This window comes from Syngnathoides biaculeatus, chromosome 3, assembly GCF_019802595.1.
Source record: "Syngnathoides biaculeatus isolate LvHL_M chromosome 3, ASM1980259v1, whole genome shotgun sequence".
Taxonomy (NCBI): Eukaryota; Metazoa; Chordata; class Actinopteri; order Syngnathiformes; family Syngnathidae; genus Syngnathoides; species Syngnathoides biaculeatus.
Window position 1 is genome coordinate 36465678 of NC_084642.1, and position 21534 is coordinate 36487211.

Below are 21534 nucleotides of genomic sequence, written 5' to 3' on the forward strand. Positions count from 1 at the left end.
AATATTTATTAAAATAACAGATATGTAAAGGGAAAATTTTAATTTTGGGAATTTTGAAATAATTGATGGGATTTCCTCTTCTTCAATTATTGTGCATTGGGGAATAAAACGGCAAAGCCTAAGCATAATTAGTAATCATAGTAACGTTGCTTGATAGCTTTTACATATATTTTTGGTAGGATGGAAAATAGGTCGCAAAATAGGGTGACATGCAAGAGCGGAGGTAGAAACTAGTTAAAAACTTAAATTAATTAATAAATTAATTAATTTGTGAGCAACACCATAGGGATTGTGTTTATTTTGCCATATCCACTGCCAAACCAACAATAAAAGCTTCTGCAACTTACTGCAATTTGTTTTCTCAAGTTTGAAGTGGGCTGAAATATCCAAATTTGAGTTGTCACAATTTAAGAGTTGCATAAAAAAGATAATGATTTTTGGGAGTATGGAAAATAAAGTCACACGGCTGTTTTTGTTTATTTCCCATAACGAGTAATTTTGATTGGCTCCCAAAAGACCTGCACAAAAATGTGACTACATTGATTGACGCAGAAGTGGAGATGAAACTAAAAAAATAGACCAAAACACAAAAGAATGAATAAATAAAAGTTGTATATTGACGATATATTTAAAATACTCTGCAAAGTACAGTTTCAGGAAAAAATTGCCTGAGTAAATAAGCACTGGCCTCACAGTTCTGAGGTCTCGGCGCCGCCTGTGTGGAGTTTGCATGTTCATGTTCATGGACGTTGTGAGGGAAGACATGAGGGCAGTTGGAGTTCGAGAAGAAGATGGAGGATATAGGCTTAGATGGAAAAGATGACACGCTGTGGCGACCCCTAAAGGGACAAGCAATATATATAATTACACATTTTCTTCACCGCTTATCCTCAGGAGGGTCACGGGGAGTGCTGGAGCCGAGCTGTCAATGGGCTGGAGGCGGGGTAAACCCTGAACTGGTTTTCAGCCTATCGCAGGACACATTGAGACACACAGCCGCACTAACGATCACACGTAGGGGGGAATTTAGAGTGTCCAATTAATGTTGCATGTTTTGGGGATGTGGGAGGAAACCGGAGTGCCTGGAGGAAACCCACGCAGGCACGGGGAGAACATTGCAAACTCCACACAGGAGGGGGCAGGATCGAAGCCGGGTCCTCAGAATTTTTCTGTAATGGCAATCCAACTGGGCCGTAGCGGGCGATGTACGCATGCGCACATTCCTCAGCTGTGCTCTTGTTGACAAGTCTGTTATCGTTGCAATTTTGTCGTTGCTGGGTTAAAATTATAAAGCAGTCCTGGAAATATGCCCACGATGGGAGCCCATGGGTGTAATCATCATAGATTTTCCTGGATGGTAAGTTAATTTATTTACCAATAACTGTTGGTAGCTTCACAGCCCATTTGATCAGTCGAGTCCTCCAGTTGTGTTAGCATGTATCTACCGAGGTAAAGTTGTCAAGCTAACTCATTTTTATTGACTTGCAGGCCTTGTTTTAGTCTAAATGTGTACCCGTGCACGATAACAAATCAAAGTGTCTGAAAAGGGATGCCTCTACCTTTGGTGCACGTGAACTATCCTAGGAAGGTAGCAGGTAGCCATAATTTGGCCACGTCTCAATGATTTCAATACAAAAAAAAAAACGTTTACGTCCTGTAAAAGAGTCATCTTCAGTAATAAATGATAACAACAACAATAATAACGTACTGGTTTGTCCTCCCAGCACTTTATGTGCAGTGTATTCGCACTGTCCTTTATTTGATACCAGGTGAAAGTAGACCCGTAATTAAAATACAGTAGTGAGGAAAAAAAAAACACCTTAAGAACCATGTGTCACAATTTTAACGACCTGTTTTTAGATACATTTCTGAAAAAAATATCTTTTTTTTTTGTCAGAATAAATTCCGAAAATGCAATTGCATATCCCAGCGCAGTACTGTTCTAGTACCAATTCCTAAGTTAGGACAGTTATACGGGTACGTTCTCTGGTATCCAAACCGGTCACACCAGATTCTCCAACGGGTTGGAGCTGTGAAATCATAGCATTGTGGTGTTTACATAATTCACCCGCGGGACCTCGAGTTGGGGTGCGGGGTTCTGCACGGACTGTTTTTGTTGTTGCGCTTCCGGAGGAAAGGTTAACAGAGTTCCCGCCGTTATGCGAGTAGTTTGGTGATGTCGAACAATAAAGCAAGTTCTGTTCCTGTGTCCGACACTCCGCCTCCGACTTCTTTTCTCTGGCGCTACACTGGTGACCCCGACGTCAGTCCCGGCGTTTTCGAGACTGAAACGAACATGGCAACCGCCATCCTCAAATTGCCTGAGTTTTGGGAGACGTCCGCGGCAGCGTGGTTCGCACAGACTGAGGCTCAGTTCGCCCTCCGCGGGATCTCAGATGATTCCACGCGTTACTACCACGTTGTCTCAGCACTCAGGAGCTCAACGGCGGCCAGAGCAGTGAACTTCATCAACTCTCCCCCGGCCCGAGATAAGTATGCTGGGATCAAGGCTCACCTTCTCAAGGTTTTTGAACTTTCACGGCCGGAACGTGCCCGACGTCTGTTGGCTATTAATGGACTGGGGGACAGCAAACCTTCCGAACTCATGGAAATGATGCTAAACCTGCTGGGCACGGAAGAGCCCAATTTCATTTTCATGGAACTGTTTCTCAGGCAAATGCCACCGCATGTTCAGACGGCGCTCGCGAACAGTACTATCACTGAGCCCCGGCCCTGGCCGAGGAGGCCGACCGTTTCTTCCTGGCAACTCAGCGCTTCTCCCCTGAGACGCTGGCCGCGACGCGCGCAGTTACTCACCTTTGGGCGCGGGGGGTGGCATCCAGCAGGGGCCCCTTCGGCACCGACGGCCGTGCTGGCACAGGCTTGTGCTACTTCCATGCCCGTTTCGGTGCGAAAGCGAAGAGGTGCCGCGCCCCTTGCAACTACGACGCGTCGGGAAACGCCAAAGCCCACGCTTCGCAGCGGCCGTGAGCGTGGGCGCGAAGAGCCGGCTGCTGTTCGTCAAGGACAACCTTTCCGGGCGCAAATTCCTTTGTGACACCGGCGCCCAGAGGAGCGTCCTGACGGCCACTGCGGAGGACGCCGCTGGCGGGACTCATGGGCCACCCCTACTGTCCGCTAATGGCTTCCCTATCCGCTCTTATGGCATGAGGACTGTGGACTTGTGTTTCGGGAGTCAGCGCTTCACATGGGACTTTGTCACTGCGGATGTCTCATTCCCTCTCCTCGGCGCTGATTTTTTTTTGTGCCCACGGGCTGCTGGTGGATGTTAAGAGGGGCCGTCTGGTGGATGCACTGACTTTTTCCACGGTCGCCTGCGTCCGCAATGAGGCGACTTATGGTGGTCTCTGCCAGTTCGCTATCGGACGGCACCAAGTACCAACTCCTCCTTGGTGAGTTCCCTGCCTTGACACGGCCCACTTTCTCCTCTGCCACGACTAAACATGGGGTCGAGCACCACATTGAGACCAAGGGCCCCCCGATCCACGCGAGGGCCGACGGCTTGATCCCGAGAAGCTAGCAGTCGCTAAGTCCGAGTTTGCCAACATGGAGCGTCTGGGCATCGTCCGCCGCTCGGATAGCCCGTGGGCCTCGCCACTACACATCGTCCCTAAACCGAGTGGTGGGTGGCGACCGTGTGGTGACTACCGCCGCCTTAACGACGCCACTACGCCCGACCGCTACCCTGTTCCACACATTCAGGACTTCTCAGCCCACCTGGCAGGCAAAATCTTGTTCTCCAAGGTCGACCTGGTGCGCGGGTATCACCAGGTTCCCGTGCACCCCTCAGACGTTCCCAAGACAGCTGTAATCACTCCGTTTGGACTGTTCGAGTTTCTGAGGATGCCGTTTGGTCTTAAAAACGCGGCACAATCTTTCCAGCGTTTAATGGATTCTGTGCTCAGGGACTTGCCATTTGTGTTCGTATATTTGGATGACATCCTCGTCGCCAGCTCCTCGGAGGATGAAAATCTGATGCACCTCCGCGACCTCTTCGCAAGACTTGAGCAGCATGGCCTGATCATCAACCCGGCAAAGTGTGTTTTCGTGGTGCCCTCTATCCAGTTCCTCGGGCACCTCATAGACAAGAACAGCGCCGCCCCCCTTCCGGCAAAGGTGGAGGCCGTCTCCGCTTTTCCCCGACCTCGCTCGGCTCGGGGCCTCCGGGAGTTCCTGGGGATGGTGACTTTCTACCACCGGTTCATCCGCCGGGCGGCCCACATCATGCGCCCGCTCTATGAGGCTCTTAAAGACAAGGCCCCCAACCGGGACGTTGAATGGACGGCCGAGAGGATGGAAGCCTTCGAGGCTACGAAGGCCGCACTGAGTCGTGCCGCTATGCTGGCTCACCCGACCCACGGGGCCCCTGTCGCTCTCACTACCAATGCATCGGACTACGCTGTTGGAGCCGTATTCGAACAGTGGGTCGGCGGCGCCTGGCAACCGCTTGCTTTTTCAGCCGTCAGCTGGTCCCCAGGGAGCGCAAATACAGCACGTTCGATAGAGAGCTCCTCGGCCTCTGGCTGGCGATCCGCCACTTCCGCTCCCTATTGGAAGGCCGTGAGTTCACGGCATATGTGGACCATAAACCCCTCACTTTCGCCATGTCCAAGGTGGCCGAGCCGTGGTCCGCCCGCCAGCAACGCCAACTGTCGTTCATGTCTGAGTACACTACGGACATCCAACACATCGCCGGCAAATCCAATGTGGTCGCGGACTGCCTCTCCAGGGCGATCGTCGGCACTGTGCATCTGGGTCTCGACTACTCCCGCATGAGCGCAGACCAGGCCTCGGACCACGGGGTGCAGGCCCTCAAGACTTCTGACACGGGTTTGCGCCTGGAGGAAGTCGCGGTTGGTGACTCGGGCGTCAGGTTGCTGTGCGACCTCTCGGCTGACCAGCCTCGGCCGCTGGTCCCTGCAAACTGGCGAAGAGCTGTTTTCAAGGCGGTCCACAACCTCTCCCACCCCGGAAGGAAACCGTCCGTGAGGCTGGTGGCCCAGAAGTTCGTGTGGCGCGGTCTCAAGAAAGATGTGCAGGCCTGGGTCGACTCGTGCGTGGCCTGTCAGCGGGCTAAGGTGCATCGCCACACAAAAGCCCCCTTGGAGCCCTTTGCTGTCCCCGAGAGGAGGACACGTCAACGTTGACTTGGTAGGTCCACTTCCTCCCTCGCACGGATTCACCTACTTGCTCACCATGGTGGACAGGACGACCTGCTGGCCCAAAGCCGTTCCCCTCTCCTCGACAACGTCGTCAGACATGGCCCGGGCGTTCATCGGCACGTGGGTTGCACGCTTCGGGACACCGTGCGACCTTTCTTCAGATCGTGGCCCTCAGTTTACCTCTGAACTCTGGAACGCAGTCGCTGAGAGTTTGGGGGTCAAGCTGCACCGCACTACCGCCTATCACCCCCAGGCGAACGGTCTTTGCGAGCGGTTCCACCGCTCCATGAAAGCAGCCCTGCGTGCCGGCTTGACGGACGGCAACTGGTTGGATAAGCTCCCGTGGGTCATGCTCGGCCTCAGGTGCACCCCCAAGGAGGACCTGTTGTCCTCATCCGCCGAACTCGTCTACGGCCAGCCACTGCGGGTCCCCGGCGAATTCATCCCGGACGCCACAGCGCCCTGGTCCGCAGCCAGGCAACGGTCCTCCCTGCTGGAGGCCGCAAAAGGGTTTGCGCCGGTTCCCACGTCGCAACATGGCACCCCGGCTGCCCCGTCACCTGCGCTCTGCGGATTTTGTGTTTGTTCGTCATGACTCCCACCGTGGACCTCTCCGCCCCCCATATGACGGGCCGTTCAGGGTCCTGGAGCACGGGGATAAGAGCCTGCTCGTGGACATTGGCGGCAGACCCGAGACTGTTTCCGTGGACAGGGTCAAACCCGCGCACCTGGACATTGCCCAGCCTTTGGGGTTGGCCCTCCCCCCGCGCCGGGGTCGTCCCCCTTTGCCCTGTGCCCCTGCGCCCGCCGGGGTACCCTTGACCCCGCCTGAGCCCTTGTCCCGTGACTCAATGGACAGTGCGGCCCCGCCCCCATCGGCCCCTACAGTGCACACTCGCCGGGGTCGGGTCATCATCCCTCCACGGCACAAGGATTTTGACTACGGGTGAATTCTGGGGGGGCTTGTGTGGTGTTTACATAATTCACCCGCGGGACCTCGAGTTGGGGTGCGGGGTTCCGCACGGACTGTTTTTGTTGTTGCGCTTCCGGAGGAAAGGTTAACAGAGTTCCCGCCGTTATGCGAGTAGTTTGGTGATGTCGAACAATAAAGCAAGTTCTGTTCCTGTGTCCGACACTCCGCCTCCGACTTCTTTTCTCCGGCGCTACAGCATACTTGATTTACAACTTGGTGCTTTTCCCTTTGTTTTAATGCAAATAAATACTTTTAATGCAAAGAAATACAATTACACTGTGAAAATTGTTTCACTTAATCAACCTTTCGTACATTTTACAAAACACTTACGTCAACTGATTTCTTTATCTCGTTGGTGGAACGATGACATGGAACTCAGACCAAGACCAAGCACTCTGACAGGTTGCTGCAGATTTTGATCCAGAATGTCTTGATAGTCTCTTAGATTTGTGCAATTTGCTTCAGTTAGTTACTCAAAATATAACCGCGAACCTGACCAATCTATGTGTACGCTTTGTGCATGCATCCATAAAGAATACATACACTTAACAGAGAAACGAACAACACTTTTTTGGGGCTCCTTATGAGCCGAACACAAATATCTATAGACTTTTAGTTTAAACAATAAAGGCCTAGTTATCTTTTTTCTTCAAGACGACCAAAGCGGCGGGACGGTGGATCAGCTGGTAAAGCATTGGCCTCACAGTTCTGAGGTCCTGGGTTCAATCCTGCCTGTGTGGAGTTTGCATGTTCTCCATGTGCCTGCGTGGGTTTCCTCCAGGCACTCCGATTTCCTCCCACATCCCAAAAACATGCAACATTAATTGAACACTAAATTGCCCCTAGGTGTGATTGTTAGTGCGGCTGTGTGTCTCAATGTGCCCTGCGATAGGCTGAAAACCAGTTCAGGGTGTACCCCGCCTCCAGCCCGTTGACAGCTGGGATAGGCTCCAGCACTCCCCACGACCCTCGTGAGGATAAGCGGTGAAGAAAATGGATGGATGGATGGATGGATGGATGAACTACCAAAGCATCATGTATCAAAATGCACTGCAAAGTGTTAAAATGCTTGGTGTCAACTGCAAGAGGACAATGTCGTAAAACAAATACTGAAGAATGGGGAAGCAACAAAAATCAGACTACTGTATTCTGAAAAGTCCTTATCTCAATCCTATTGAACACCTGCAGAAGCCTCCCTTCAGACCTTAGAGAGCTGCAGCAGTTGACCAAAATACCAATCTCAAGGTTCTGAAGTGTCATTGAAAGTCAAAGGACTCTTTTGACTGCAGACTAAATGTTGTGGCAAAAATAAAAATAATGGATGCCATCTCGTTTGTCAAGGCTATTATAAGATAACTTAAAAACCAAATTCTTTTGGACCGATAAAGTAATAGTAAAGCAATTCTTTATTCTCATGAGTTGTTTTCAGGACATTTTTATTTATCAATGTAATCAGTCTTACAAGTGACCCTATATATTTTTTTAATTTTTGTACTAGTTTGTTGTAATAGTCATTTCCGACATAGCGATAATTACATGCTAAACCCCAAAGCAAATTACCACTGACAGATTTTGATTAGTTTCATATGTTTCTGTTTGCTGTATTTTTAGGTGTGAACCATGCTGAAGTGGTTTTCCAATGAGGAGGGAGAGTCTGTCTCAGGAGTAAGTACAGAATATATGCATAACCTGTCATGATGACAGTGGTCACATCGTTGCGTCAGGTGACTTGAATTTGTGCCCAGTGCGAAACTCAGCAATGTTCAAAACACAATTTTTAAAAGTTTTAATTAGGAACACAAACAAATTCAATCACCAGGTGGTGAAATTCAACAGAAAATCATTGAGTCTCTTGACAAAATTTTAGAACATATAATGAAGACCAAATGAAGACCATTGTTTGATGTTTTCACTTTTGTGAAGTGTCTAATGGGCCTGATGTATTGCTTGACTTAATTTTCAAAAATGCAAAATTGTTTTTTTTTTTTTTTTTTTTTTTTTTATTAGTGCAGTACATCGACATTTATGAATACATGTATATAATTTAGTAAACAGAGTAATGAACTCATTCATTCATCTTACGTTCCGTTTGTCCTCACTGTAGTCGCGGGCATGATTGAGCCTATCCGAGTTAGCCAGCCAATCGCACTCACAATCACACCTAAGGACAATTTAGACTCGCCAATTAATGCATGTTTGTTGGGATGTGGGAGGAAACCGGAATGCCTGGAGAAAACCCATGTAGGCATGGGGAGAACATGAAAACTCCACACAGGCGGGGCTGGGATTTGAACGTCGTTCTTCAGAACTTTGAGGCCAATGCTCTAACGCTTGCTCCACTGTAGTGCCAATTTGAGATATATTTCCTAGAAAATTAATAGTGCTCAAACAAACCTTCAATGCAGGGTGCTACACAAAAGTTTGCACTGGTTTGGTTTCACCCATTTTATAGTGTGTTTGTGTGGGGGTGTGTGTCACTACTTTACTATACTACACTATACTATACAGTATTGTCAAGTCTGTACAAAGTTGCTGATTTAATGTGATTTCAACTACTCTAACATTGTATGGTGTAGATTACCAAGTTGTGGTTATGGTTAAGCTAATGAAAAATTCCCGCCGACCCTAACCTTTTTACACCACGTAATAAATCTGTCAGGGGTGTGGTTCTCCACAGCCCTGTGTGCAGTGAACTAGCCCTTGCCAGGAATAGCAGCACCTACACCTCGTTGTGCCCTGATTACATTGTGTATTTAAGCCTTGTTTTTCATGCCACTTGTTTCCAGATCATTATGTGTATATGCATGTGGACACAAGCGTCAACTCGTGTAACTGCCTTGTCCCATGTCATGGCGTTACTGAGCCAGATCAAGTCAAGTTACGTTTTCAAGTTTTGCCATGTCCGATTTTGATATTCTTTCAAGTTTTTTGTAACCAAGCCTTTTGCCATAACACAAAGATCATATGGAGGGAAAAAAAATAAAATTTATCTTCAAGGGACCCATGACCAGTGTCAATCACAAGATTCGCAACACTGGTTTGAAATGTGACATTGTATAAAGTTGACTTTAGCTTTTCAGCATTTGACTTGTATTAAACATTAAAGAATAAAATACAATACTGCTTTTCCATCACTTTATTGAGAGATTTTAATAGTAGAATGTTGTTGTGTAATAAATAATACACACTTCCAGGTTGAGAGACAGATTCATGGTTACATGCGTGTCGAATGTCGAGTTACAATTGGACAATGCAAAAATATTTTGTAAAAATAAAGCCTACCTACCTACCCTAGTTCTGAAATCGGAACCACAGTTTTTTCTGGCCCAAGTGATACTCTTGCCTCTTGGCAGTTGCTGAAAATAACTAAAAAGCTGCTTTTTTATCTAGGCTTTACATGATCAGGATTTTTGGGGCAGATTACCCATCAGCATGTTTAACGATAATGGATCCGATCACAAGTTAGAGCAATTACTTTATTTAAAAGACCTGTACATTTACTGTTGACACTGGAGTACTTAATTGCTCAAAATATATATAATAACAATAAATAGTATATCTTTGTTCATCTATTTATGCTAGTGAGGCATAGTGACAGACAGAACAACTGAATGGTCTTCTACTAAATGGCAGTGAGTCGACTTATTTTTTTCCTTTCGGCTTGTCCCGTTAGGGGTCACATCGCGTCATCTTTTGCCATTTAAGACCATCTCCTACATCATCCTCTCCAACACCTACTTCCCTCATGTCTTCCCTCACAACATCCATCAACCTTCTCTTTGGTCTGGTCTCTCTAGCCTAGTCTCCAAAGCATCCAACATTGGCTGTCCCTCTAATGAGCTAATTTCTCATCCTATCCAACCTGCTCACTCCTAGAGAGAACCTCAACATCCTCATTTCTGCCACCTCAAGCTCTGCTTCCTGTTGTCTCTTCAGTGCCACCGTCTCTTATCTGTACATCCTGGCTGCCCTTACCACTGTTTTGTAAACTTTGCCCTTCATCCGAGCAGAGACTCTTTTGTTCCATAACACAGAAGACACTCTCCGCCAGCTGTTCCAACCTGCTTGGACTCATTTCTTCACTTCCTTACCACACTCACCATAGCTCAGGATTGTTTACCCCAAGCATTTGAAGTCGTCCACCCTCCCTGTCTCTTCTCCCTGGAGCCTCACTCGTTCCCCTCCACCTCTCTCATTCACACACGTATTCTCTTTTACTTCGGCTAATCTTCATTCCTCTCCTTTCCAGTGGATGCCTCAATCTTTCTAATTGTTCCTCCACCTGCTTTCTCCCTGCTTTCAGTGCAGATCACAGTGTCTTCTGCAGATATCCTGGTAAGGATTCCAGTGTAATGTCATGCCTCAGTCTATCCATTACCACAGCAAACAGAAAGGGGCCCCAGAGCTGATCCCTGATGCAGTAACACCTCCACCTTAAATTCTTCTGTCACACCTACAGCACACCTCACAAGTGTTTTGCTGCATACTTCTCTGCCACACCAGACTTCTGCATGCAGTACCACAGTTCCTCTCTTGGTACTCTGTCATAGGCTTTCTCCACAAAGACACAATGTAGCTCCTTCGGACCTTCTATGTACTTTTCCACTCGCATCCTCAAGGCAAAAAATGCATCTATGGTACTCTTTCTAGGCATGAAACCATACTGTTGTTCGCAGATACTTACTTCTGTCCTGATTCTAGCCTCTACTACTCTTTTCCCAAAACTCAATTCCTCTATAGTTCTCATAGCTCTGCAAATCTCCTTTGTTCTGGGTGTTAGCACACCTTTCCTCCATTCTTCAGGCATCTTCTTGCCCGCTAGTATTCTGCTGAACAAGTTGGTCAAAAACTCCTCAGCCAACTCTCCAAATCGCTTCCATACTTCAACAGATATGTCATCAGGAACAATGCCTTTCCAATTTTCATCCTCTTTAGTGGCTTTCTAACTTCTTCTTCCCCCCTCATTGCTGCTTCCTGGTCCATCGCAAATGCCTCTTCTACTCTTCCTTCTTTCTCATTTTCTTCATTCATCAACTTCTATTGGAATTATTCTTTCCATCTATTTAGCACACTATTGCTACCAGTCAACACATTTCCATCTCAATCATTAATCATCCTGACCTGTTGCACATCCTTCCCATCTCTATCCCTCTGTATGGCCAACTTATAGACATGCTTTTCTCCTTCTTTCGTGTCCAACCTGGTGTACATGTTGTCATATGCCAAGTTATCTGAGAATAAAGTTGAATCCTAACCTGTCTTCCATTGCATAGAAATGCAGAAGTACCATCATACTTGTTTCTTCCCAGAGATTTTCCTCTTTGTATCTCTGCGGTCTATGAATTTGAAGCTGGAAAGCATTGATCTAGGGAGTTTCAGTTTCATGGTGACCGGGTTTATCACCTTCATGATTGGCAACAGTCCGACGAACCTGCAAGCAAGCTTGTGTGATTTCACCCTGAGTGGAAGGCCCTTCGCCGATAGCCAGACACGCTTGGCCCCCTCTTCCGGTCCACTGCGGCCTTATAGGAGCGTCCCTTGCGCAGTAGCATCTTATGGGCTCGCACCCAGGTCCGTCTACAGCGTCTCACCACAGCCAAACCTGATGGCACCGACAAGCCGGAGTCTATTGAAGGGAATAGAGAGTGTGGATAGCTGTGCACAACATGTAAGGGAGACATCCCGGTGGAAGCGGAGGGAAGGGAGTTATATGATTACTCGACCAAACTTAACTGTTGACTCCACGAACATGGATCATGCGAAGCCAGGCATCCGAGCCTAATCTCCAGGTCCTGGTTTATCCGTTCCGTCTGGCCGTTGGATTCTGGATGATGGGCCGAGGAAAGGATCACGGTGGCTCCTATAAGGGACCAAAATTCTCTCCAGAATCGAGAGACAAATTGGGGGCCTCTGTCTGATACCACGTTGGAGGAGAGACCATCTAGTCTGAATATGTTGCTCATCATGAGGTTGGCTGTCTGCTTTGCGGAGGAAAGTTTCGGTAGCGCGATAAAGTGAGCCATTTTGGAAAAATGGTCTACTACCGTGAGGACTGCGGTGTGACCCCTTGACGCCGATAGTTCCATCATAAAGTCTAATGAGATGTGCAACTACGAGTGTCATGGAACAGATAGTGGGTGCAACTCCCCGGCGGGACGCTGTCGGAGGTCTTGTGTGCAGTGTACGTTGGGCAGGCATTGACGTACTCTCTGATGTCTTTCTTGCTATTCGGCGACCAAAATCGTTGTTATTTTACTGATTGTAGTCGTGGCTGTGTCCTTGTGGCATACGGTGCCGTTTGTGTGAGCACAGCCTATTTCGCGGGCCCTAATAGAGGAATGACAAACAATTTGCCTTCGGGGCATCCGTTTGGGGTCTGAGCATCTGTAAGCGTGTCCTTTACTGCTGTTTCTATCTCCCAGCAAAAGGACAATACAAAGCACGCGTCGGAGAGGATAGGCCCCGATGCTGATTAAATTTTTTCGCTATCGTGGAGCCGTGACGGCGCATCGGGTTATCAGTTTTTCGATCCCGGCCGACAGGAAACCACGAAGTGAACCACGTGAAGAGAGCCCACCTGGCTTGCCTGGCATTTAGTCTTGTGGCGGATTTCAAGTATTCAAGATTTTTGTGGTCAGTATAAACCATGAAAGGAACCTGAGCCCCCTCCAACCAGTGTCTCCATTCTGTCAATACCGTTTTAACTGCTAAGAGCTCCAGTTTGCAATACCGTAATTACGTTCAGCGGCTGTCAATTTTTTTGGTAGGAAGGCGCAGGGGTGTATCCTCCCGTCGTTCTGACTTTTCTGTGATAGAACTGCCCCTTCCTGGATTTGACGCATCCACCTCTACAATTGCCGGTCGGGATTTGCCAGGATGAGGAAGGGAGAGGAGGCAAAGTTGGCCTTAAGTTTACGGAAGGCTGCCTGGCAACTTGGGTTGCAACTGAACACGTTGTGAGCCACCGTGAGTGTGTGTAACGGGGCTGCGACCACGCTAAAATTCTAGATGAATTTTCTATAAAAATTTGCGAATCCAATAAATCTCTGAACCTCCTTACGAGAGCTGGGTTTGGGCCAGAGGAGGATGGCCTCCACCTTGCGGGGGTCCATGTGGACTTTGCCCTCCGCCAGAATGAATCCCAAAAACAACACTGAGGTTTGGTGGAACTCTCATTTCTCTTCTTTTACATACAATTTGTGACACAGCAACTGTTGCAAAAGCGCTTGGACGTGCTTGACATGAGTTGCTTCGTCTGGTGAGAAAATCAGAATGTCGTCAAATATACAAAGACATGCCGGTTAAGCATTTCCCAAAGCCTATCGTTGATAAGTTTCTGGAAAAATCAGAATGTCGTCCATATATACAAAGACATGCTGGTTAAGCATTTCCCGAAGCATATCGTTGATAAGTTTCTGGAAAACGGCTGGCGCGTTAGTGAGCCCAAATGGCATCACTAAATATTCGTAATGGCCAGTGGGAATATTCAAGGCGGTTTTCCACTCGTTCCCCTCCAGTATAGCACCTGGTGGTAGGCACATCGCAAGTCCAATTTTATAAAAATTTTGGCCCCCTTCAGGAGCTCTAAGGCTCTGGAAATGAGTGGAAGAAGGTACCTGTTTTTGACAGTAACACTGTTCAGTCCTTGGTAATCAATGCAAGGTCTTAGGGTCTTGTCGTTTTTCTTCACAAAGAAGAAGCTGGCTCCAACTGGTGAGGATGAGGGTCGAATAAGTCCCGCCGCCAGCGACTCTTCCCCATATTCCCTCATGGCCTGGTGTTCTGGACCTGAAAGAGAATAGAGTCTCCGTCGAAGGGGTGAGGTGCCAGGTTTCAAGTCTATAGTTCGCGGGGTGTCTGAAGCGACATCTGTGCCCTCCCTCCTACGGGATGAAAGGCAAGTGACGTGACAGTTCGGCCCCCAAGACTTAATTTGTCTGGTCAACCAGTCGATGTGCGGGTTATGCAGCCTTAGCCGTGGGCTTCCCAGGATAATGTCACTGCTCTGGGTATCGAACGCATGAAAGCTTAGACGTTCTGTATGCGAATCTGAAAATGTCATGTTGAGCGTCTGGGTACGGTGGGTTATTTTGCATAAGACCGTGCCATTAGCAGAATATGTGTTACAGAGGCATTGTGTTTTGAAAGTCTCTAGGCCCATACTGTGAATGAATCGAGGATTTAGGAGGTTGGTGTCTGACCTGGAATCGATGAAGGCTGTAGCCGTGTGAAACCGTCCGCCTGAACTTAATGTCACGCGAAGGAGGGCTCGAGCCGAATAGAGGCATGGTTAAAGGTCAAGTGTCATCCCTATAAACATTCCAAAATAGATATTGTATTGAAAAATACATATAACATTATTCACTTCAATGTCTATACGAAAAAATAAATGTGAGCGGAGAGTGTGTCATCCATCCTCAAAGTTGCAGAAGTGTCATTCTACGAGATCCAAGTGGTCGCCATATTGGCTGCATCCTCAGTCCGTGACCTCACCCGGACATTCGCCAATGAAAACACGCGGTGGACCCTACAATGGGAGACAAACACGCCCCTTCTGACACGGAAGCTCTTTTCGAAGAAGAGAACATCACACAACCGAGTGAAGTTACCGCGGCAACATTACCCTATTGTTTCGAGCCATATTCAGATATGCTTCACGGCCAAACCGCCTCCTCGTCCGATCCACGTCCGGGGCAGAGATGAGGCATCGTGGCTCATCACAGCCGGCCGGTGTGGCTCATTTTTGGCGCTGAGGTGGCTTATCATGGAGCCGAGCCGTGCTGCTTTAAGGGGTTGTTCATAGCCGTCGCAGTACGTGATGAACAACACCGTTGAGCCGGTGTGCTTTATGGCATTGTCGTCACACGTGGCTGAGTGCTGCATTGTCGGCAGCATTGTTCAGAGCCGTCGCTGTCCGCGAGCCCGACCCGCAGCCCGACACCGTCCGACGCGCACATCGAAGTCACATTTAGCATGCCTGTCATACGTATGCGGATCTTTTGTTACTTTATGAGAGACCGATTACATGGTCCGCCCCAAACTATTGTTTTTTTTTTTTTAGTAGCTGTATACACACCTACGTGTCATTTGGAACCCATGAAGCTCTCGTCCTCTGCACCCGTGCAATCCATTTTTCACGACGAACCGGGTCTCTTGCAAACTTATGAGGGGTAGATCCATACTCCCGAGCATTCAAGCAATCTCCAGCAATGCAACGAGCCGGCATTTTGGCTAACACAAAGGAACAACAAGCTTCCTTCCCGGAGGTAAAACTTAATAGAAACAAACAAGTCCACTTGAGGGAGGTCCTGTCCTGTATGTCACTTCCTGCTTCTTCTCGAAAACAAATCCCTCGAGAGGATTTTCATGGCAGGAGTTACAAAAAGCTGTATACGTTTAAATCATGTTTTGGGGTGAAAAAATGCACGGGCCCATGTCAGACAGGTTTCTTGGCTGTCGCTGAGAAACACAGAGTTTCAGATCGCTCCAAAGATTTTCAATTTGGTTTAGGTCTGGAGACTGGATAGGCCACGCCAGAACCTTGATATGGTTCTTACGGAGCCACTTCTTGGTTTTCCTGGCTGTGTGCTTTGGGTCATTGTGATGTTGAAAGACCCAGCCACGACCCATCTTCAATGCTCTGACTGAGGGAAAGAGGTTGTTCCCCAAAATCTCACAATACATGGCCGCGGACATCCTCTCGTTAATACAGTGCAGTCGTCCTGTCTCGTGTGCAGAAAAACACCTCCAAAGCATGATGCTACCAATCTCATGCGTCAGATGTGTTCTTGGGATGGAATTCATCATTCTTCCTCTAAACATGGTTAGTGGAATTATGACCAGAAGTTTCATTTTGGTCTCATCTGACCACAAAACGTTCTCCCATGACTCCTTTGTATCATCCAAATGGTCATTGGCAAACGTAAGACGGGCCTTGACATGTCCTGGTTTAAGCAGGGGAACCTTCCGTGCCACCCATGAGTTCAAACCATGACGTCTTTGTGTATTACCAACAGTCATCTTGGAAACTGTGGTCCCAGCTCTTTTCAGGTCATTGACCAAGTCCTGTCGTGTAGTCCTGGGCTGATTCCTCAGCTTTCAAAGGATCATTGAGACCCCACGAGGTGATATCTTGCATGGGGCTCCACTCCGATTGAGATTGACTGTCATGTTTAACTTCTTCCATTTTCTAATGATTGCTCCAACAGTGGACCTTTTTTTTCACCAAGCTGCTTGGCAATTTCTTCAAAGCCCTTTCCAGCCATGTGGAGTTGTACAATTTTGTCTCTGGTGTCTTTGGACAGCTCTTTGGTCTTGGCCATGTTACAAGTTTGAGTCCTACTGATTGCATGGGGTGGACAGGTGTCTTTATGCAGCTAACGACTAAACAGGTGCATCTGATTCAGGATAATACATGGAGTGAAGGTGGACTTTTAAAGGCGGACTAACAGGTCTTTTAGGATCAGAATTCTAGCTGATAGACAGATGTTCAAATACTTATTTACAGCTGTATCACACAAAATCGTTAAAAAAATCATACATTGTGATTTCTGGATTTTTCTTTTTAAATTATCTCTCTCACAGTGGACATGCACCTACGATGAAAATTTCAGACCGCTCCATGATTTCTAAGTGGGAGAACTTGCAATATAGCAGGGTGTTCAAATACTTATTTTGTTCCCCGTATAAGGTTTTATAATTAAAGATTTAACTAAATATCACTTTTTGGCACAAATACGCAAAGTACAAATACTGTTTACATATTTTAAATATTCTGGTAATTACAAAAACATACACCCTCCACTAGCGGTTTTTCACTTTTCGCAGGTTGTTGTGGTATCAATTAACTGTAAAAAATGAGGGATTACTGTATCAGTCACTCACATTTGAAAAATGTATGGGTGTGGTCAGTCATGCTCGCAGATAAAGTTGCGGGTGTGATTAGGGATGGAACCTCGAGACTATACTATACTGGATGTTATATTAATCCAGTAAATTATTTGAAGGTCTTGAGATATAATAGATAGATAAAAATAAAAAAATACATAACTCAAATAGAAAACAAAAATTTCAAACTCAGAAATGATAATTTCCAATTTCAACTGATATTAGTAGAACATGATCTAAAACAATATTTAAAGTTTTTCATCAATAAAAATTCTTGATCTGACAAACTTTATCTGAAGAAAAGTTAAATGCACTGGCCTGTCAACGAATAAACATGAACGGGAAAGTTTAGTTTGAGTACAGAGGCTCGTTCAATGTGAGTGACTGCTGTATAGTACGTACTGTAAGATGATCTGTTTTTTTTTGTTTTGTTTTGTTTTTCTTCATTGGTCCATTTTACTTCTAGGATGTAGCCTTGTATCAATGCACCTTCACGTAATATAGTATGTATTGTGAGTCGATCTGTCTTTTTTTGTGGCGGGTAGAAAAACAAACTTGATACACTGAAGCCATGATAGGTGAAGCGTGAAGTAAAGAGGGATTGCTGGATCATGCTCTCAACTGAATAATCTCACTTTTCCCGTTTCCTGTCCTGAACCTTCGCCTTGATTCCTCCACTCCACTGCATGAGGCTTACGACTCTCAAGCCTCACACATGAGCGCATGTCATTGGTTACATGAATTATAACTTATTGCCTTGAAAATATTGACCTGTTCAATGAGACCTCTCTGAAAAACTAATCATAGGGTGTACAGCTCATTTAAGATAAAAATGGCAGAAATCAGAAATATTTGGTTACAAAAGAAATGTATATACCTATATTTGTATGCACCTGTTAGATAAATCATCCAACACATTTGCAGTAAGACCATTTTAATTTATATCTCTTTTCTTCTAACCACTCTTTAATAAAATTTGCAAACATTTTTTGTTCATACTTAACAGCCACCTGATTCTTGAGATCCCTCAATGGTCCACCTTTTTCAACCTAAAACAATGCAAATGAGGACAAACACTCACAAGTGTCCCTTACTCCAGGCCCCAGGCTCTCCCCAAGGAAGCAGTCAAAGTGGAGAAGATGACATTGCAGAACTGACAGAGCGACTGGTCCAAACTGAGCATTTGGTCACTCAGCTGAAAGAGCTGATTCGGGAGAAGGATGCAGCACTTGGCACGAAGGATGAACAGCTCAAGGTGTCAAATTTATGTTTCCATATACCTTTACTTTATATATGTCCATCATATTTTTATCACATGTATCCTCATTAGTAATTACTCAAGTCCATGTAGGTTTGTGGTGCTCATAAAAACTTGAATGTCTTTCATTCATTCATTCATTCATTCACATCTACTGCTTATCTGTGGTTGGGTCTCAGGGACAGAGCTTCTAAAAGGGATGCCAAGACTTCTTTTTCCCCAGCCACTTCATCCAGCTCTTCCGGAGGGATCCCCAGGCATTCCCAGGCCAGTCTTGAGACTTCATCTCTCCAGGGTGTCCTGGGTTTTCCCTGGACCCTCCTCCCGTTGGGACATTCCCGGAACACTTCACCAGGGAGGTGTCTGGGAGGCATCAGAATGAAATGCCCCAGCCACCTCACCTGGTTACTCTCAATCTGAAGGAGCAGCGACTTGAATTTGAGCCTGTCCTGGATTACCGAGCTTCTCACCCTATCGCTAAGGGAGAGTCTGGACACCCTGCGGAGGAAACTCATTTCAGCTGCTTGTATCCGTGATCTTATTCTTTTGGTCATGAACCACAGCTTGCGACCACAGGTGATGGTAGTAACATAGATCGACCGCTAAATTGAGCGCTTCGCCTTTCAACTGAGCTCCTTCTTTACTATAATGGACCGATACAAAGTCCGATTAGTTGCAGACGCCGCCCCATTCTTCCCTCACTCGTGAACCAGACCCCAAGATACTTGAACTTATCTGTTACTCGACCACACAGCCCATATCAGGTGGTTTAATACCTCATACTCCAGAAGGACCCTCCACTGGACTTCCCAAGGGACACGGCCAAACACCATCTCCAATCCATTAAACACATACACATTGTTGAGGGTGTAGAGTTGATGCTGGCCGTGGAACAGTTTCCACAACCAGGATGAAAATCACATTTCTCGTCCTGAATCTGAGATTTGACAACCCGACGGACCCTACTCTCCACTACGCCTAAATAGATCTTACCAAGGATGCTGAGGAGTGTGATCCCCCTGTAGTTGGAACACACCCTCCTATCCCCCTTTTTAAAGAGGGGAACCACCACCATAGTCTGCCAATTCAGAGGCACTGTCCCCAATGTCCTCACGATGTAGCAGAGGTGTGTCAACCAGGACAGCCCCACAACATCCAGAGCCTTTAGGAACTCTGGGCGAATCTCCTCCATCCCTGGGGCCTTGCTACCGAGGAGCTTTTTAACTACCTCTGCGAACTTGGCCCCATAGATTTGAGACTCCTCCTCACACAACCCAGACTCTGGTTCCTCATGGGCAGAAGTGTTGGTGGAATTAAGGTCTTCAAGTATTCTTCCCACCAACTCACAATGTACGTCCTCACGATACACAGTGTTGACTATGCGCTGCTTCCTCCTCTTGAGATGCTGGGTGGTGGACCAGAATTTCCTTGAGGTTTTTCTCATTGGCATCACTGAGCTCCTCCCATCCCTGACTTTTTGCTTCAACAACAACCAAAGCTGCATTCAGCTTTGCCAGCCGGTGTGATGGTCTGTGCGCTCCCCCGTGCTGAAAAGTCCCCTTGTGATTAATAAGCATACGTTACTATCAGGGGAACTCTGGGTACGTAATAGACTGGGAAATCCCCGACTCTCATCGTTCCTTCTTCTCCATAGACCGAGCGAAAATAAGCTATATCCTAACCGTAACCCTAACCTAACATGAAAACAAAAGTATACACATATCTGTACGTCCACTATGTTCGTCTTTCTGAGACGTCCATAGCGAACATGAACACTTGGAGACAAGTTGTCGAATGGCACATGTTGAAGCATGGATGCGGATGTTTCAGACTGGCCGGAAGTTTACAAAATATATACGCATGCGCATTGATCACAAGAAGAGTTTTCAGCCCCGGGAGTGCTCAGACCATCACACCGGTAGCCATCAGGTGCTTCATGAGTCCCACAGGCCAAAAATCCCCAACAGGACTCATTCTTCATCTTGATGGCATCCCTCAGTATTGGTATCCACCAATGAGTTTGGTGACAGACGTCATGACGGGCACCGACTACCTTACAATCACAGCTCCGGTCAGTCGCCTTGGCACTAGAGGTACGAAACATGGTCCACTCAGACTCAAATGTCCCCTGCCTCCCTCAGAAAATGAGCAAAATTCTGTAGGAAGTGGGAGGAGGACTGTTTTTTTATGCTACATTATATTTCACTTCTCTCACATAGTACTTCTCATGTAGCCAGAGGTACCACAAATATGGAGCAATGAAACCTAATGTATGAAACTGTAAATTCAATTTGCAACATCACTGCCCTTTCGGAGTGGTTTTAAATTCATTTTTGCTCAATTTTACCACTTCCATTTTTTTCATAAAATGTGAACGTAATGTACAACTACAAAATTAGATTAGTTAACATTATTTGAACAGATTGTGGTGAGCAGTTGTGCAATAGTGCAACATAAGGAAATGCAACTGGCAGTGATTGGTGAGTTGGGCTGCGACATGTTTCTTGTTATTGTCACACCTATGTTGATTATATCATAAAATGCACAACAATAAACCACCCCCCCTCCATGAGCTGTCACCTTATAGTGGGGAAGCTAAGTTGTCTGGTAGTTTCACACCCCTGTAAGATCTCAGATGGTAAAAAAAAGTCCCAAGATGAGGGACCAGACAAAGCACAGTTCCTTAAACCCCTATGATGTGTAAAACTAATGGATTGATGTTCCCGTTGTCATCAGGGACCCCTCTGGAGCCAGGCCTGGAGGAGGGGCTCAATGTCAAGCGCCTGGTGGCTTTTCCTGTACCCATGGGGCTCGGCCTGGCACAGCCTGAAAGAGTAACATGAGTCCTTCTTACCATGAGCTCACAACCTGTAGGAGTGGCCATAGGGGTCGTGTGCAGTATGTGCTGGGCGGTGGCCGGAAGCACGGACCTTGGCAAACCTATCCCCTGTTACACAAGCTGGCTCTAGGGACGTGGAATGTCACCTCTGTAGGAGGGAAGGAGTACGAGCTCCTGTGTGAGGTCGACTAGATATAGTCGGGCTTGACTCCACACATGGCATGGGCTCTATATGTAGCATCAGCTGTTAAACGCTTTGGTGTGGAAACATGGATGCCACAGTCTTGTTGCTTTCGCAAAACTGTTGTGGTTGTAACTGTCTAGCTCTTATAAAGATGAGCACGTTCACAAAGTAGATCACAGTTCTGTGAGAAATGCTCCTGTTTCTGACTCG

General features: G+C 47.0%; 1 protein-coding gene across 7 annotated transcripts in view; it reads left to right on the forward strand.

Annotated features, from left to right (window-relative positions):
• The window catches only part of si:ch211-220f16.2 (golgin subfamily B member 1), a 136252-nt gene that overhangs the window by 13815 nt on the left and 100903 nt on the right, over window positions 1-21534 (forward strand). For 6 of the 7 annotated variants that reach the window (XR_009794358.1, XM_061815637.1, XM_061815639.1 and 3 more), the window contains exons 1-3: window positions 1215-1357; window positions 7768-7821; window positions 18143-18298. Coding sequence is in view for 6 of the 7 variants with exons in the window: in XM_061815637.1 (XP_061671621.1) it covers window positions 7777-7821; window positions 18143-18298 (201 nt within the window). In the remaining variant the exon portion in view is untranslated. Of the gene's footprint in view, window positions 1-1214; window positions 1358-7767; window positions 7822-18142; window positions 18299-21534 lie in introns of those variants that run through there. The other variant, XM_061815638.1, reaches the window with a different exon arrangement.